Raw genomic sequence first — 18629 nt, 5'->3', positions numbered from 1 at the left:
TAATCAATCAGCTGATTACCAGTGCAGACCCCCCCCCATCAGGAGAGCCGCAGATCGGCTCTCCTCTACTCGTGCCTGCCAGGCACGAACTGAGGAAAGCCGATCAACAGCACTTCCTATTTACTATGTGACCAGCTGTGATTGGACACAGCTGGTCACATGGTAAAGAGCCTACTGCCGTAGACTCTTTACCGAGATCGGAGATGCGGTGTGTCAGAGTGACACGCTGCATCACCGATCGCCACTCTGCGCGCCCCCCTAGACTAATGACATCTCCAAGAGCTAATTGGAGTGAGATGTCAGCCAACTGGAGTCCAATCAATGAGATGAGATTGGAGGCATTGGTTACAGCTGCCCTGCCCTATAAAAACACACACACCAGTTCTGGGTTTGCTTTTCACAAGAAGCATTGTCTGATGTGAATGATGCCTCGCACAAAAGAGCTCTCAGAAGACCTACGATTAAGAATTGTTGACTTGCATAAAGCTGGAAAGGGTTATAAAATTATCTCCAAAAGCCTTGCTGTTCATCAGTCCATGGGAAGACAAATTGTCTATAAATGGAGAAAGTTCAGCACTACTGCTCTCCCTAGGAGTGGCCGTCCTGTAAAGATGACTGCAAGAGCACAGCACAGACTGCTCAATGAGGTGAAGAAGAATCCTAGAGTGTCAGCTAAAGACTTACAAAAGTCACTGGCAAATGCTAACATCCCTGTTAGGGAATCTACAATACATAAAACACTAAACAAGAATGGATTTCATGGGAGGATACCACAGAGGAAGCCACTGCTGTCCAAACAAAACATTGCTGCACGTTTACAGATTGCACAAGAGCACCTGGATGTTCCACAGCAGTACTGGCAAAATATTCTGTGGACAGATGAAACCAAAGTTGAGTTGTTTGGAAGAAACACACAACACTATGTGTGGCAAAAGAAAGGCACAGCACACCAACATCAAAACCTCATCCCAACTGTGAAGTATGGTGGTGGGGGCATCATGGTTTGGGGTTGCTTTGCTGCGTCAGGGCCTGGACGGATTGCCAGCATCGAAGGAAAAATGAATTCCCAAGTTTATCAAGACATTTTGCAGGAGAACTTAAGGCCATCTGTCTACCAGCTGAAGCTCAACAGAAGATGGGTTTTGCAACAGGACAATGACCCAAAGCATAGAAGTAAATCAACAACAGAATGGCTTAAACAGAAGAAAATACGCCTTCTGAAGTGGCCCAGTCAGAGTCCTGACCTCAACCCGATTGAGATGCTGTGGCATGACCTCAAGAAAGCGATTCACACCAGACATCCCAAGAATATTGCTGAACTGAAACAGTTGTGTAAAGAGGAATGGTCAAGAATTACTCCTGACCGTTGTGCATGTCTGATCTGCAACTACAGGAAACGTTTGGTTGAAGTTATTGCTGTCAAAGCAGGTTCAACCAGTTATTAAATCCAAGGGTTCACATACTTTTTCCACCTGCACTGTGAATGTTTACATGGTCTGTTCAATAAAAACATGACAACATTTCATTCTTTGTGTGTTATTAATTTAAGCAGACTGTGATTGTCTATTGTTGTGACTTAGATGATGATCAGATCACATTTTATGACCAATTTGTGCAGAAATCCATATCATTCCAAAGGGTTCACATACTTTTTCTTGCAGCTGTACTAAAAACACCATATAAAATCAATACATTTTATTTATACAAAACCTTTAAAGCAAGGAAGGTATAGATTTTCTAAAAACCATATTGTGTTTTATGCATCGATATACAGTACATTCATCCATATAGATCAGGGGTCTTCAAACTACGGCCCTCCAGTTGTTCAGGAACTACAATTCCCATCATGCCTAGCCATGTCTGTGAATGTCAGAGATTTACAATGCCTCATGGGACTTGTAGTTCTGCAACAGCTGGAGGGCCGTCGTTTGAAGATCCCTGATATAGGGGGATGAATCCCGGAAGGTTTTTTGGATTGACGCGTTTCACCTGAGGTGAGGACTTCTTCAGGATACAATTTTCAATGTTTTTAGAGCTAGTAGATGAAACGATAACATGTAAATTCCAAAAGAACAATCTATGCATGCAAGGAGTCATATAAGAACATATTATTTTACAAAAATAGGGAACAGAGAAAGAAAAAAGCCAAATATATAAATTTAATTTTAACAAAATTACACAAACTAGAAATTAATAATAATAATAAAAAAATGGGCATATTAAAATCCCCATCTCCCATAGCTTACCCCCATTTCCAATTGTGGCAAATGTGGCACCGGAGGGGGGGGGGGGAAGCAAATAGGCGGAAGGCAATGAGTGTTTTAGTGCTGCGCTGCCTCTCAATAAATAGTGTGTGATTCCAAACAATAATAATATAATCACATCAAAAATGCTTATAAGGTAAAAACTTTGTCCAAGCTTATATAGATATGATAATATAAAGTGCAATTGCTTAAAATTGGGTGATAAACAATAAATAAATAAGTAGATAAAGTGCCAAGTGTATATGCACAAAACTGTGATAATGACAAATGAGGTAGAGAAGATTGCAACACAGTGTTAAGTGCTAGAGAACCGTGCAATCACAGTGGTATAAAAGCTATACAAAGCTGCAATAAAAATATATCCACAGATATTGGTATGATCAATAAAAGTCCATAATGTGTGAAAAAAAAAAAATAAATATAAAGTGCTTCTTGACAAGGGTCACCAACAAAGTCTAGTATGGTGTGTAAACATATACGTAGGTGAATAAACGTTTACAGTGGTGTGATCTTGATAAGTAACTAGTTATCCTTTAGGAGTGCAGGACAAATGATAATAAAGTGGATCCTTCACTTGTGGGTGTTTTGACAGAAGTGATGGGGCTCTTCCAAGCAGTGTCACCAAATAGTGTGCCTGGCCGCTCAACTTTCTTGTAAACAGCCTGTGTGTATGGGTCAGTATCTCCTGGGGTTCCTGGGTCACTAGAGCCCGTTCGGTCTCCTGTGCTTCCACTACTCCTTTTCCATATAGTTGTTTCTTATATATAGGAGTTAAAGAGAACCTCTCATGGTGCAGTATGTAATTTATTGGGGAAATTCCGGGTTATCTCCGTCACTTCCCTACGCATTGCGTCACGTGCGTCATGACTTCTTCCGGGGATGACGGGAGGTGTACGGAGGGACTAATTTATGTGGGTGTGCAGCCACTAGAGACCATATGTATTGAGGATATATCCGCCATGTTATTGTAGCCATATTATTGCTTGAATATATATATCCATTGTCTAATATAGTTGCCTCTTATATATAGAGTTAAAGAGAACCTCTCATGGTGCAGTAAGTATGGAATTTATTGGGGAAATATATAGTATACACTCACATTTAAAATAGGGTACATCAGTGCTTCTGCGAGAATATGTCCGTCCCTTCCGGGTTATCTCCATCACTTCCCTATGCGTTGCGTCACGTGCGTCATGACTTCTTCCGGGGATGACGGGAGGTGTACGGAGGGACTAATTTATGTGGATGTGCAGCCACTAGAGACCATATGTATTGAGGATATATCCGCCATGTTATTGTAGCCATATTATTGCTTGAATATATATATCCATTGTCTAATATAGTTGCCTCTTATATATAGAGTTAAAGAGAACCTCTCATGGTGCAGTAAGTATGGAATTTATTGGGGAAATATATAGTATACACTTACATTTAAAATAGGGTACATCAGTGCTTCTGCGAGAATATGTCCGTCCCTTCCGGGTTATCTCCGTCACTTCCCTACGCGTTGCGTCACGTCACGTGCGTCATGACTTCTTCCGGGGATGACGGGAGGTGTACGGAGGGACTAATTTATGTGGGTGTGCAGCCGCTAGAGACCAAATGTATTGAGGATATATCCGCCATGTTATTGTAGCCATATTATTGCTTGAATATATATCCATTGTCGAATATAGTTGCCTCTTATATATAGAATTAAAGAGAACCTCAGATGGTGCAGTAAGTATGTAATTTATTGGGGAAATATATAGTATACACTCACATTTAAAATGGGGTACATCAGCGCTTGTGTCCGTCCCTTCCGGGTTATCTCCTTCAATTCCCTACGCGTTGCGTCACATGCGTCATGACTTCTTTCGGGGATGACGGGAGGTGTACGGAGGGACTAATTTATGTGGGTGTGCAGCCGCCAGAGACCAAATGTATTGAGGATATATCCGCCATGTTATTGTAGCCATTTTATTGCTTGAATATATATCCATTGTCTAATATGTGGCGGTATTTGTTTTAATCGGTCTCTCTTATGAAGGAATTCATGAACCCCATGATTCTAATATAGTGAATGCGGAAGATCTTAAAGATACAGTATACTGGCTGTGTACACATAGATGTGTAACCGGGGACAGTCCCAATCATAAGGGGGGGGGGGGGGGGTATGTGCACAACCTCCAAAAGCTGTATAATGCTAAAATTATTCATGTATAATGAATATTTTATAAAATTCACAATGAATAAAATGTTGGAATACATTTAAACGGTGTTACAAAACAATGCATAATAATAAAAAATTGTTTAAAATTATGATAAAAAAATATATATTTATCATAAAATATATATATATATATATATATATATATATATATATATATATATATATATATATATATATATATATATATATATATATATATATATGGGAAAATAAATAAAATTAAATAAAAATGTACAGCATATTACTACAATGGTATAATAAATTGTGTAAAAGGAAGAGGAAGAACCACTTAACCAGGTCTGGAGTGTAGGAAAAATGTGGAAAATTAGTGGAAGAAACGAGTGGAAGAAATAGGGCAGGGATCCTCAAACTACGGCCCTCCAGCTGTTGCAGAACTACACATCCCATGAGGCATTGTAAAACTCTTACATTCACAGACATGACTAGGCATGATAGGAATTGTAGTTCATGAAAAGCTGGAAGGCCATAGTTTGAAGACCCTTGAAATAGGGGATCAGGGTGGTAAATCAAAACAATGTGTGAGAAACAAAAGATTATGTTCTCCTATTTAAACAATTTAAAAATCACGAATGAAGCAGTTCAAGTCAAAATCAATATTTAAACCAGATGGTGTAAGAGTATTCATGAGATAAATCCACTTCGATTCTAATTGACTAATTGTGCGAATTTTGTGGTCACCTCTCCAGTGCCTTTTATAAGGTTCTATAAGCCAAAATTTAAGGTGTGTGGGGTCCCTTTTGTGTACTGCATCAAAGTGTCTGGATACGCTATGTTTATCGTATCCTTTGCATATATTTTGTATGTGTTCCTTTATCCTGATTCTGAACATTCTTTTTGTATGGCCTACATATTGCAGCCCGCAGCTACACTTTAGGACGTATACTGCGCCCTCTGTGTTGCAACTAATAAAGTCATTAATTTTGAATGTGGTTCCGTTGCTATTAGACATAAATTCTTCTTTTTTGTTTTTGGATTGCTTGGTTTTTGTACAGGCATAACATATTTTACAGGGGGTAGAAACCTTTACCTGAATAAAAATTAGAGCATTTTCTTTGGTGGGTCCACCACACTTTTCACGATAGGATAGGCGGAGCTTCCACTTTTGGGTGGAACTCTGCTTTAACATTGATCATCAGCTCCACCTAGTGGAAATAATGTAGTGTTCTTCCGAACCACTCTATTCTGTATGAATGAATAACATTCATCCTGGAGATAAAAATAACCTAATAGCATTTATTTTTGCCGCTGCGGTTCACAGAGAACAAATGTTTTGCAATTGTGGACATTTTTTTTTTTTATAAATACGCCCTCAGGATTTCCCACAACTTTTTTACATCATGCCATTTTGCCTTCAGTCAGACTTACCGAGTACAGCGAGTCGTATTTCAGTTTCCTGAATAAAATTATTCACTATGGCCTCCGACTTGTAGGCCCCCGAGTCCTCCTTAGTCAGATTTCTTATGGTCAGAGATCCGTTACGGTGTAAGTCAGCTCTGTCTGCCAGGTGATAAAAATATTTTTGTTGTGGCTCCAACTGCATATCCACCAGTTTGTTATTGTTCAGCTTCCAGTTTATTTCTGTTGGGACCCCAGAAAACTTAGGGACCAGAGTGACATTATCTTCAACCGCTCTCTGGATCATCTGTGGTGGCAGAGCTGTATAGAGAGCAGAGGGAGCAACTTTATAATGGAAACAATAACCAATGTGACTGGTTCAGTGTTCTCTGTACAGCGCTGCGGTATATGTCAGAGCTATATAAATGTATAATAATAATAGTGTATGACTGTGGGGGAGGGGACATTAGAGTGTAAGCTCCTCTGGTACAGAGACTGATGGGACTGGCTCAGTGATCTCTGTACAGCACTGCGGTATATGTCAGAGCTATATAAATGTATAATAATAATAGTGTATGACTGTGGGGGAGGGGACATTAGAGTGTAAGCTCCTCTGGTACAGAGACTGGTGTGACTGGCTAAGTGATCTCTGAACAGCACTGCGGTATATGTCAGAGCTATATAAATGTATAATAATAATAGTGTATGACTGTGGAGGAGGCATTAGAGTGTAAATTTTTTTTAATTACAAATCTTACAAACATAATAAAAACATATTTACTTATATATATATATATATATAGTACAGACCAAAATTTGGACACACCTTCTCATTCAAAGAGTTTTCTTTATTTTCATGACTATGAAAATTGTAGAGTCACACTTCAAGAGGAAGTCACCTGAAATGGTTTTCACATCACAGGTGTGCCCCGTCAGGTTTAATAAGTGTGATTTCTTGCCTTATAAATGGGGTTGGGACCATCAGTTGTGTTGTGCAGAAGTCAGGTGGATACACAGCTGATAGTCCTACTGAATAGACTGTTAGAATTTGTATTATGGCAAGAAATAAGCAGCTAAGTACAGGAAAACGAGTGGCCATCATCACTTTAAGAAATGAAGGTCAGTCAGTCCGAAAAATTGGGAAAACTTTGAAAGCGTCCCCAAGTGCAGTCACCAAAACCATCAAGCGCTACAAAGAAACTGGCTGACATGCGGACCGCCCCAGGAAAGGAAGACCAAGAGTCACCTCTGCTGCGGAGGATAAGTTCATCCGAGTCACCAGCCTCAGAAATCGCAGGTTAACCACTTTACCACTAGAGCATTTTGCTGTCTTACGTCTGGGCCACTTTTTGCGATTCGGCGCTGTGCGCCTTTAACTGACAATTGCGCGGTCGTGCGACGCCGTACCCAAACGAAATTGATGTCCTTTTTTTCCCAAAAACAGAGCTTTCTTTTGGTGGTATTTGATCACCTGTGCGATTTTTACTTTTTGCTCTATAAACAAAAAAAGAGCGTTTATTTTGAGAAAATAACAATATTTTTCACATTTTTTTATATGAAATTCCCCCCAAAAAAGATGTAAAAACCATTTTTTTTTTAAATTTTTGGCCAATTTGTTTTATGCTACCTATGTTTGGTAAAAAAAATCCCAATAACCGTATTTTGATTGGTTTGCGCAAAAGTTATTGCGTTTACTAACAAAGGGAAAGATTTTTGTCATTTTTGGTGTTTTTTTTTTTTAACGCGTAATGGCGGCGATCTGCGATTTTTTTTGCGGGACTGCGACATTGCGGCGGACAGATCGGACCCTTGACTGACATTTTTGACACTTTTGGGGGTACCAGTGACATTACTGCAGTAATCAGTGCTATAAATATGCACTGTTACTGTAAAAATGACACTGGCAGGGAAGGGGTTAACTTTATTGGAGAGGGAGGGGTTAATGTATGCCTGGTGCTTACTGACGTGTGGGGGGGAGGTGACTTTGTGAGACAGGGACAGATCGGATGTCCAGCTATGCTGAACAGTCCGATCTGTCACTCCCTGTCACTGAGGAGATCCACCTGCTTGTGTTTACACAGGCGGGCGGATCTCCACACTAGATCCCCGATGATCGGGGCAGAGCAGCGGCGATCGCCGCTGCTCCTCCCCTGGCCCGACTCCCACTGTGAATGAAAACAGCGGGAGCGCGCCTCCGGCGGCGCGCGAGCGCCGCCTACAGGGGAGGAGTCTGACGACGTAGGTCTACGTCGTCAGACGGGAACGAGCCACTTTGCCGCAGTACTATTACAGTACTTAGCGGTAAAGTGGTTAACAGCAGCTCAGATTAGAGACCAGGTCAATGGCACACGGAGTTCTAGCAGCGGACACATCTCTAGAACAACTGTTAAGAGGAGACTGTGTGAATCCGGCCTTCATGGTAGAATATCTGCTAGGAAACCACTGCTAAAGAAAGGCAACAAGCAGAAGAGACTTGTTTGGGCTAAAGAACACAAGGAATGGACATTAGACCAGTGGAAATCTGTGCTTTGATCTGATGAGTCCAAATTTGAGATCCTTGGTTCCAACCACCGTGTCTTTGTGCGACGCAGAAAAGGTGAACGGATGGACTCTACATGCCTGGTTCCCACCGTGAAGCATGGAGGAGGAGGTGTGATGGTGTGGGGGTGCTTTGCTGGTGACACTGTTGGGGATTTATTCAAAATTGAAGGCATACTGAACCAGCATGGCTACCACAGCATCTTGCAGCGGCATGCTATTCCATCCGGTTTGCATTTAGTTGGACCATCATTTATTTTTCAACAGGACAATGACCCCAAACACACCTCCAGGCTGTGTAAGGGCTATTTGACCAAGGAGAGTGATGGGGTGCTGCGCCAGATGACCTGGCCTCCACAGTCACCGGACCTGAACCTTATCGAGATGGTTTGGGGTGAGGTGGACCGCAGAGTGAAGGCAAAAGGGTCAACAAGTGCTAAGCATCTCTGGGAACTCCTTCAAGACTGTTGGAAGACCATTTCAGGTGACTACCTCTTGAAGTGTGACTCTACAATTTTCAGTCATAAAAATAAAGAAAACTCTTTGAATTAGAAGGTGTGTCCAAACTTTTGGTCTGTACTATATATATATATATATATATATATATATATACAAAAATAGCTTACATCAGCATAGAAACAGAAAATTGCTTTTTGGCAGAAAGAAAAAAAACAAGGAAAATGAAATATACCAACCAAGACACATTTTCATGATTAAACTCAACAAAGCCCTAACCGCCACCTAACACCCCCTCAGGCTAGGAAACGAATACACATTGATCCCATGCATGCAGCCTTTTTCGAAAAATCCGATCTTATAAAAATCTAGGGGAGTGGAAGGACAGAAGGAAAAGACGCACACCCAGAGACTGACAGACAGCAGCTACGGGGACCTGAAATTACTCCATGCCTTTGTCCAGGCTCCCAGCCTTCACCTGTGCTTCCAAGACCCCGAATCTTCCCAACCTTACCCAGAATGTTGTGCACCACCACCTCAACAGGAAGGACTTTTTTCCAAGTGAAAACCTGACACGGAGTACTAAGCTAACTAGAAAAAGTGTCCTAAAATCAAAATCCCAATGTGTCTCAAACAACCCGTACGACCACTCCGCATAAATCATACGGGAAAGGAAAGGGATACCCAGAGCCCCACCCACCCACTAATAGACTTCTATATTGAAGGGGCACTGAAGCAAGAAATGGTCCATTGTCTCCTCCATACTGCCACACTGCACTCGTGGACAAGCACGGTTCTCAGCAGAATGATGCTTCAGTTTGCCCTTCACATAGTCTGCCATGGAGAACCAGACTAAATCTTGAAACTTGAAATCTTGAAAAGGGATTCTCTACAGATTAATCAATTGCAGACCCTCCCTCATAACATGGCCTGGGCAATCCCTCAAGGCCAGTGGCTCGCTAATGGCAGATTCAAGAGCCCTTCTCTCCAGGGCCTTCCTAGGAAGAAACTTAATTTCCTCCGCCATCACTCGCCACTGCTGAAGCATTTTCAGGCACGGAGCAATGTAAGCTGGGAGCTTACCATGTGGGACCCTCAGGCTTTTCACTCATCCACCATTCTCCAAGCTTCGCAGAAAAGGCCTAAACCAGGGCTCAAAAATACCAACCCTGCTGGGACCAAATTTGATGCCTAAAACTTAAATTTCCTGCTGAGGCTCTGGGAAGGTGCCTGGAAGTTCAAAGCTATCGCCTTCCTCTCCCATCCAGAAAACGTCACTTTTATCCTGATTGATCTTTGAGCCAGATGCCTCAGCATACTGCTCCATCACCGAGACCACCTCCTCTGTCCCAGAGATGAAAACAGACATGTCATCAGCATAGGCTACAACCCTCAAAGGAGGCTTGTCAGGAATGCCCAAAGGCACTCCACACAACTGTCCGCTCTCTAATCTCCTGATGAAGGGATTGATTGCGAACGCGTATAGCAGAGGACTCAAAGGACATCCCTGATGCACACCCGAGCCAACCTTAAAGGGCCGTCCGATCCAACCATTCACAAGCATGAATCTTTCAGCCCCTCTGTACAAAGTCTTCAGCCAATCGATAGAGCCCCCCTCCAGGCCATACTTGCCAAGAAGCAGCCATAGGTACTCATGATTGACCCGATCAAAAGATTTTGCCTGATCCAATGCCAGCAGGTACTTTCACCAGCCTGCAGCCCTGCACCATTCCAGGGCCTCCCGGACCACTAACACTGCTTAAAAAGTGCTTCTACCCTGAACCGAACAGTATTGGTGGCAAGAAAATAGATTGCCCACTACAGACAATAAACACCAGAAAATTATTTTTGTCAGTATCTTCCTACAACATTGAAAAGGCTAATGTGTCGCCAGTTCTCAAAGAACCTATACCCCTTTGACAGAAGAATCACCGCAGTTTGTCGAATGGAGGGAGAGAGTAAACCCTCTCTCAGAGAGCCATTAAAAACCTCCACCAAATACGGGGCCAGAGTAACCTTAAAGTGCTTGTAAAACTTGGCTTTCAGTCCATTTGATCCAGGCAACTTCTTACTGGCAAGCTTATCAAACGTCTTAACCACCTCATCTGCAGTGATTTCCTCTGCCAAACTCACCAGAGAGCTGCTATTTCCCAGTCCTGGTATAGAATCCAAAAAAAACTGACATGCTTGACCAATCAAGGTCCCTCCTGCCCAGGAGGTCAGCATAATATGACCTGGCAGTTTCCAGAATCCCCGACTTGGACTTGGTAAAGCAACCCGTACTGTCAACCAGGCCTACAATTGACTTAACTGCACTGCCCTGTTTGCAATTCTGGTGGGTCGGGCGAGTGATATTTCCCATAATCTCTTTCCAGAACCAAAGAGGCATGCCTGTCATATTGACACTCCCTGAGCAAGAGTTTAACCTCATAGATCATCCCAGGATCTCAATTATTCAAGACAAGCCTATCAAGCTTCCTCCGCAGACGCTGGTAGGTGACATACAGATCAAGCTGTGCATTTCTTCCTATGGCCTTGAAAAACCTAACGATCCTTTGTTTTGTAAGCTCCCACCACTCTGACTTACTGCTGCAAATGTCCATGATTGATACCTGTGCCTGAAAAGAAATCCGCAAAGGATTGATTCAACTTCTCATCCTCCAGGAGTGCCGAATTCAGCTTCCAGGTATGACTCCTTCTAGGTGGTGTATCGGGGCTATTCAAAGTCACAGACAGAATACAGTAATCAGAAAACTCCCAACGCCTGACACACTGGTGCCAAGAAGGCAGAGTTCCCTGTTAAAACAAGAAAAAAAAAACGATCTATTCTACTCTGACTATTACCTAGCTGAAAAGTGAATCCCATGTTGTCTGGGCAGCCAGACCTGCCTCTCTAGCTATTTGGTTTTTAAAAAAGTCATCACAGTCCAGCCTGGCTCCGGTACCTTTCCTGTCCTTAGTCCTAGTGACGGTGTTGAAATCACCACCGGAGAAAACTTGCTGGGCTGTAAAAGAAAGGCCTGGTCTTCATGAAGAGGCATTTCCTGCCAAATTTCGTCTGGGGCCCAAAGATGTTAATCAAGCGCAGGTCCTGCCCCCCCCCCCCCCATGGAGATGTCTAAGACCAAACATCTCCCCCATTTCTATCTCAATAATCCGCCGACAGGTTACCATGCCAGAAAAAAGTACCACAACTCCAGTGCAAGGCTCGGCTGCAAGAGACCAAAATGAGGGGCCACGCCTCCACTCCTTCTTTGCCAGATGAATATCGACCAAACTAGACAACCGGGTCTCTTGCAAAAAGAAAATATTAGCATCAAACCTGCTGAGCAAAAATAAGGCCATCAGGATGATTGGACATTCGGATGTAAGCTCCTCTGGTAAAGAGACTGATGTAACTGGCTCAAGTGTCCTCTGTACAGCACTGTGGTAGATGTCAGAGCTATATAAATGTATTATAACAATAGTGTCTGATGAAGAGAAAGGGAGAGAGAGAGCGGGAGAGAGAGAGCGCGAGAGAGAGCGCGAGAGCGAGAAGAGAGAAGGAAGAAGAAGAGAAGAAGAGAAGAAGAGAAGGGAGAAGGAGAAGGAAGAAGAGAAGAGAGAAGGAGAAGGAAGAAGAGAAGAGAGAAGGAAGAAGGAGAAGAGAGAAGGAGAAGGAAGAAGAAGAGAAGAGAGAAGGAAGAAAAGAAGAGAAAAGGAAGAAAAGAAGAAGAGAAGAGAGAAGGAGAAGAAAGAAGAGAAGAGAGGAGAAGGAAGAAGAGAAGAGAGAAGGAGAAGAAAGAAGAGAAGAGAGAAGGAGAAGGAAGAAGAGAAAAGAGAAGGAGAAGGAAGAAGAGAAAGTAGAAGGAAGAAGAGAAAGTAGAAGGAAGAAGAGAAAAGAGAAGGAGAAGGAAGAAGAGAAAAGAGAAGAAGAGAAAAGAGAAGGAAGAAGAGAAAAGAGAAGGAAGAAGAGAAAAGAGAAGGAGAAGGAAGAAGAGAAAAGTGGAGAAGATAAACCAGAGAAGTCCAGAGTGATATACCCCGTCTGGCACAGTGACCATGCTTGAAAATCTCAATATTATTGGGCAAATCTGAAATCACAAAACTTAGAGAAAGAACTTACCACTGACGGATAATGCCACCACATTGTCTCCATGATTTATATTATTAGCGGCTCGGCAGTAATAAAGCCCATCATCGTTCAAGGTGACACCCACCAGGGACAGGTCCAGCTTCCCCTGTGAGATGTGTCCTGAAAAAACTGTACGTCCTCTGAATTGAGAATCCTGATTGGAAAGATCATTCTGGCCATTCACAGACTTGTAGACCTGCACATTTTTTCCATCTTTTCCTGTCTTCTCCCAGACGACAAGCAGGTTTTCCTCTCCTTGTATAAAAGGAAACGAACATGGAAGGTGTGCAGTGTCATAGGTAATAGAGGTCACTCGGATCTCAGCTGTGTGGGGATAAAGAAGAAAATCTCAATGGAGTTCCTGGCATCCAGGGGTCTTTTTAGCGGTCATGTGTTATGTAGACAAGCAGTAATTAGTACTAGTTAGTCATATTTAACTGGTCTTGTTCTATAATGTTGAGGAAGTTGTGTCTAGGCAGATGTTAGTAGTCCAAGAACACGACAGGAGATGTGATGGTTTGTGAAACCACCTTGTTACGGATAGAAGAGACAATAGTCTCCTATGATGTTTAATGACTTTTTAGCAGTATACCGACTGCAGAGGCTATTGAGAACTTAAGGAAACATATGAAATCAGATTGACAGCCTTGACAGCTTAACAGAACTTAAGCTAGACCAAGTATGTTCCTTGTTAGACCTCTACTTCGAGAACAGAACTTAAGCTAGACCAAGTATGTTCCTTGTTAGACCTCTACTTCGAGAACAGAACTTAAGCAGGACCAAGTATGTTCCATGGTAGACCTCTACTTCGAGAACAGAACTTAAGCTAGACCAAGTATGTTCATTGTTAGACCTCTACTTCGAGAACAGAACTTAAGCTAGACCAAGTATGTTCATTGTTAGACCTCTACTTCGAGAACAGAACTTAGGCTAGACCAAGTATGTTCCTTGTTAGACCTCTACTTCGAGAACAGAACTTAAGCTAGACCAAGTATGTTCATTATTAGACCTCTACTTCGAGAACAGAACTTAAGCTAGACCAAGTATGTTCCTTGGTAGACCTCTACTTCGAGAACAGAACTTAAGCTAGACCAAGTATGTTCATTGTTAGACCTCTACTTCGAGAACAGAACTTAAGCTAGACCAAGTATGTTCATTGTTAGACCTCTACTTCGAGAACAGAACTTAAGCTAGACCAAGTATGTTCCTTGTTAGACCTCTACTTCGAGAACAGAACTTAAGCTAGACCAAGTATGTTCCTTGTTAGACCTCTACTCCGAGACCACCTACTTTATGTACAAGGAGAACGTCTACAAACAGATCACCATTGTCTCCCACAGCAGCTAACCTGTACATGGAGGAAAATGAGAGAGAAGGCATACAGGCTCACCTGTATACCAACCACAGAGGCTATTAGGGATTTAAGGAAACATCTGCAACCAGATTGACAGCTGAACAGAACTCAAGCCAGACGAAGTATATTCTTTGTTGGACCTTTGCCTTAACACCACCTACTTTGCGTACCCGTTCCCGAGCTCAGCTGAAGGACAGCCGAGATGTAATCACAGCAAGGGAAAATCCCAAATCATCACTGACTGTGGAAACTTCACACTGGAACTGCAACTTGTATTCTGTGCCTCTCCATTCTTCCTCCAGACTTTTGGGACCTTGATTTCTATTCGTGTGAAAAAAAAATGCTGAAAATGTCATATGGGTACAGTGTTGCATGACTGCGCAATTGTCGTTCAAAGTGCGATTGTGCTGAAAACTGGAAATTGACCTGGGCAGAAGAGGGGGGGGGGGGCTGAAAAGTGCCCGTTATTGAAGAGGTTAAACTCATTCAGGAGAACACCACCAAGCCACTGGTTCAGGCATGTGGATGATACCTGAGTCAAGATAAAAACATCTGAAATACAAGTTTTTGGTGAACAATTAAAGGAGTATTAATAAAACAAACATTCATAGCTGTCAGTCCATCGGGGCTGCATGGACATGCATTCTGTGCAAATGGGGCAAAATCAAATGTTCTCAGACTAGGTTATCTGCAGATCGAATGTGATGATCCGGCAAATACTGCATTATGGACTTGTAAAGAAATGAACTCGTGATATCCTATTAGTTTAACTGCTACTTAAGAAGGTATCATTCCTGTTTGTAAATACAGAACCAAAAATACACGGCTCAAAAAAATGAAAGGAAAACTTTGAAAATAGATCAGATCTCAATGGGAAAAAAATCTCATGCTGGATATCTATACTGCTATGAACTGGGTAATGTGTTAGGATCTATACTGGTATGGACTGGGCAATGTGTTAGGATCTATACTGGTATGGACTGGGCAATGTGTTAGGATCTATACTGCTATGAACTGGGTAATGTGTTAGGATCTATACTGGTATGGACTGGGCAATGTGTTAGGATCTATACTGGTATGGACTGGGCAATGTGTTAGGATCTATACTGGTATGGACTGGGGAATGTTTTGGGATCTATACTGGTATGAACTGGGTAATGTGTTAGGATCTATACTGGTAAGGGCTGGGTAATGTGTTAGGATCTATACTGGTATGGACTGGGTAATGTGTTAGGATCTATACTGCTATGAACTGGGTAATGTGTTAGGATCTATACTGGTATGGACTGGGTAATGTGTTAGGATCTATACTGGTATGGACTGGGTAATGTGTTAGGATCTATACTGGTATGGACTGGGTAATGTGTTAGGATCTATACTGGTATGGACTGGGTAATGTGTTAGGATCTATACTGGTATGGACTAGGCAATGTGTTAGAATCTACACTGGTATGGACTGGGTAATGTGTTAGGATCTATACTGGTATGGACTGGGTAATGTATTAGGATCTATACTGGTATGGACTGGATAATGTGTTAGGATCTATACTGGTATGGACTGGGTAATATGTTAGGATCTATACTGGTATGGACTGGGTAATGTGTTAGGATATATACTGGTATGGACTGGGTAATGTTGGGATCTATACTGGTATGGACTGGGTAATGTGTTAGGGTCTATACTGGTATGGACTGGGTAATGTGTTATGATCTATACTGGTATGGACTCGGTAATGTGTTAGGATCTATACTGGTATGGACTAGGCAATGTGTTAGGATCTATACTGGTATGGACTGGGTAATGTGTTAGGATCTATACTGGTATGGACTGGGTAATATGTTAGGATCTATACTGGTATGGACTGGGTAATATGTTAGGATCTATACTGGTATGGACTGGGTAATATGTTAGGATCTATACTGGTATGGACTGGGTAATGTGTTAGGATCTATACTGGTATGGACTGGGTAATGTATTAGGATCTATACTGGTATGGACTGGATAATGTGTTAGGATCTATACTGGTATGGACTGGGTAATATGTTAGGATCTATACTGGTATGGACTGGGTAATGTGTTAGGATATATACTGGTATGGACTGGGTAATGTTGGGATCTATACTGGTATGGACTGGGTAATGTGTTAGGGTCTATACTGGTATGGACTGGGTAATGTGTTAGGATCTATACTGGTGTGGACTGGGTAAGGTGTTAGGAAGGAAAGGATTCCACATCTTTTGATGGAAATGAAAATTATCACCCTACAGAGGGCTGAATTCAAAGACACCCCCAAAATCAAAGTAAAAAAAATGATGCAGCAGGCTAGTCCATTGCAGCAACTCAGAATGGTCCTCAGTAGTTTGTATGGCCCCCATTTGCTTGTATGCATGCCTAACAACGTCGGGGCATGCTCCTAATGAGATGACGGATGGTGTCCTGGGGTATTTCCTCCCAGATCTGGACCAGGGCATCACTGAGCTTCTGAACAGACTGAGGTGCAACCTAGTTGTGTCAGATGGACCGAAACATAATGTCCCAGAGGTGTTCTATTGGATTTAGGTCAGGTAAGCATGGGGGCTATTCAGTGATATAAATTCCTTCATCCTCCAGGAACTGGCTGCATACTCTCACCACATGAGGCCGGGCATTGTCGTGCACCAGGAGGAACCCAGGACCCACTGCACCAGCGTAGAGTCTGACAATGGGTCAAAAGATTTCATCCCGATACCTAATGGGAGTCAGGGTGCCATTGTCTAGCCTGTAGAGGTCTGTGTGTCCCTCCATGGATTTGCCTCCCCAGACCATCACTGACCCACCACCAAACCGGTCATGCTGAACAATGTTACAGGCAGTATAACAGCATATTCTCCACGGCTTCTCCAGACCCTTTCACGTCTGTCACATGACATAAATCAATTTTTATTTCAATTTTTGCATTATGGCTACTAGATGGCATGGACTATAATAGGAAAAGTATGCTCCTTAGTGCCACCCAGTGACTATAATGCGGTATTTTCTACATTCACACATTCGAATTGTAAAGTATACAGCCTGAGAACATTTGATTTTTGCCCCATTGACACAAAATGAATTTAAATGCAGCTCTGATAGACAGGCAGCTATGATTTTTTTTTTTTTTTTTGATGGACAAAAAGTTATGCAAAGGTTTTTTTTTTGTTTTTTTTTTTTTATATAAACACTCCCCATAAACTTTACAACAATAAAGTATTTTTTTTCAGGCATAAATTGAAAATACCGTATATACTCGAGTATAAGCCGACCCAAATATAAGCCAAGGTACCTAATTTTACCACAAAAAAATGGGAAAACGTATTGACTCCAGTATAAGCCTAGGGTGGGAAATGCAGCAGCTACTGGACCCAACTGGACCACCACGAGACCCAAAACAGGGGCTGCGGACATGGTACAGGAGATGGTACAGGCATGGTACAGGAGATGCAGGTCTGTGGGTATGGTACAAGAGTTGGCTCAGGCATGGCACAGGAGATGGTACAGGCATGGCACAGGAGATGGTACAGGCATGGCACAGGAGATGGTACAGGCATGGCACAGGAGATGCAGTGCTGCGGGCATGGTACAGGAGATGCAGGTCTGTGGGTATGGTACAGGAGATGCAGGTCTGTGGGTATGGTACAAGAGATGGCTCAGGCATGGCACAGGGCATGGTACAGGAGATGGTACAGGCATGGCACAGGAGATGGTACAGGCATGGCACAGGAGATGGTACAGGAGATGCAGTGCTGCGGGCATGGTACAGGAGATGCAGGTCTGTGGGTATGGTACAGGAGATGGTACAGGCATGGCACAGGAGATGGTTCAGGCATGGCACAGGAGATGGTTCAGGCATGGCACAGGAGATGGTTCAGGCATGGCACAGGAGATGGAACAGGCATGGCACATATGGTAGAGGCATGGCAAGGTAGATGGAACAGGCATGACACAGTAGGTATAGGCATGGCACAGATGGTACAGGAGATGCAGTGCTGTGGGCATGGTACAGGAGACGCAGGCCTCTGGCACGGTACAGGAGATGGTACAGGCATGGTACAGGAGATGGTTCAAGCATGGCACAGGAGATGGTACAGGAGATGGTACAGGAGATGGTACAGGAGATGGTCAGGCATGGCACAGATAGTACAGGCATGGCACATGAGATAGTACAGGCATGGCACAGTAGATGGTACAGGCATGGCACAGTAGGTACAGGCATGGCATGGTAGATGAAACAGGCATGACACAGTAGGTACAGGAATGGCACAGATGGTACAGGAGATGCAGTGCTGCGGGCATGGTACAGAAGAATTTCCTGTACC

The 18629-nt window shown here is 42.8% G+C and overlaps 1 protein-coding gene across 1 annotated transcript in view; it reads right to left on the bottom strand.

Moving 5' to 3' along the window:
* Positions 1–13331, bottom strand: part of LOC309547913 (uncharacterized protein) — a gene marked incomplete at both ends in the record, with an annotated part of 47288 nt that extends 33957 nt beyond the window's left edge. The window contains 3 exons of the mRNA XM_082247913.1: positions 5863–6153; positions 12932–13264; positions 13307–13331. Coding sequence (XP_082104039.1) covers positions 5863–6153; positions 12932–13264; positions 13307–13331 — 649 coding nt within the window. The remainder of the gene's footprint in view (positions 1–5862; positions 6154–12931; positions 13265–13306) is intronic.
* Positions 13332–18629: the final 5298 nt, after the last annotated feature.

Source organism: Pelophylax lessonae, assembly GCF_965119305.1.
Source record: "Pelophylax lessonae genome assembly, chromosome: 2".
NCBI lineage: Eukaryota > Metazoa > Chordata > Amphibia > Anura > Ranidae > Pelophylax > Pelophylax lessonae.
The sequence above is the reverse complement of the archived record's forward strand: the minus strand, read 5'-3'. Positions and strand labels throughout refer to the sequence as shown.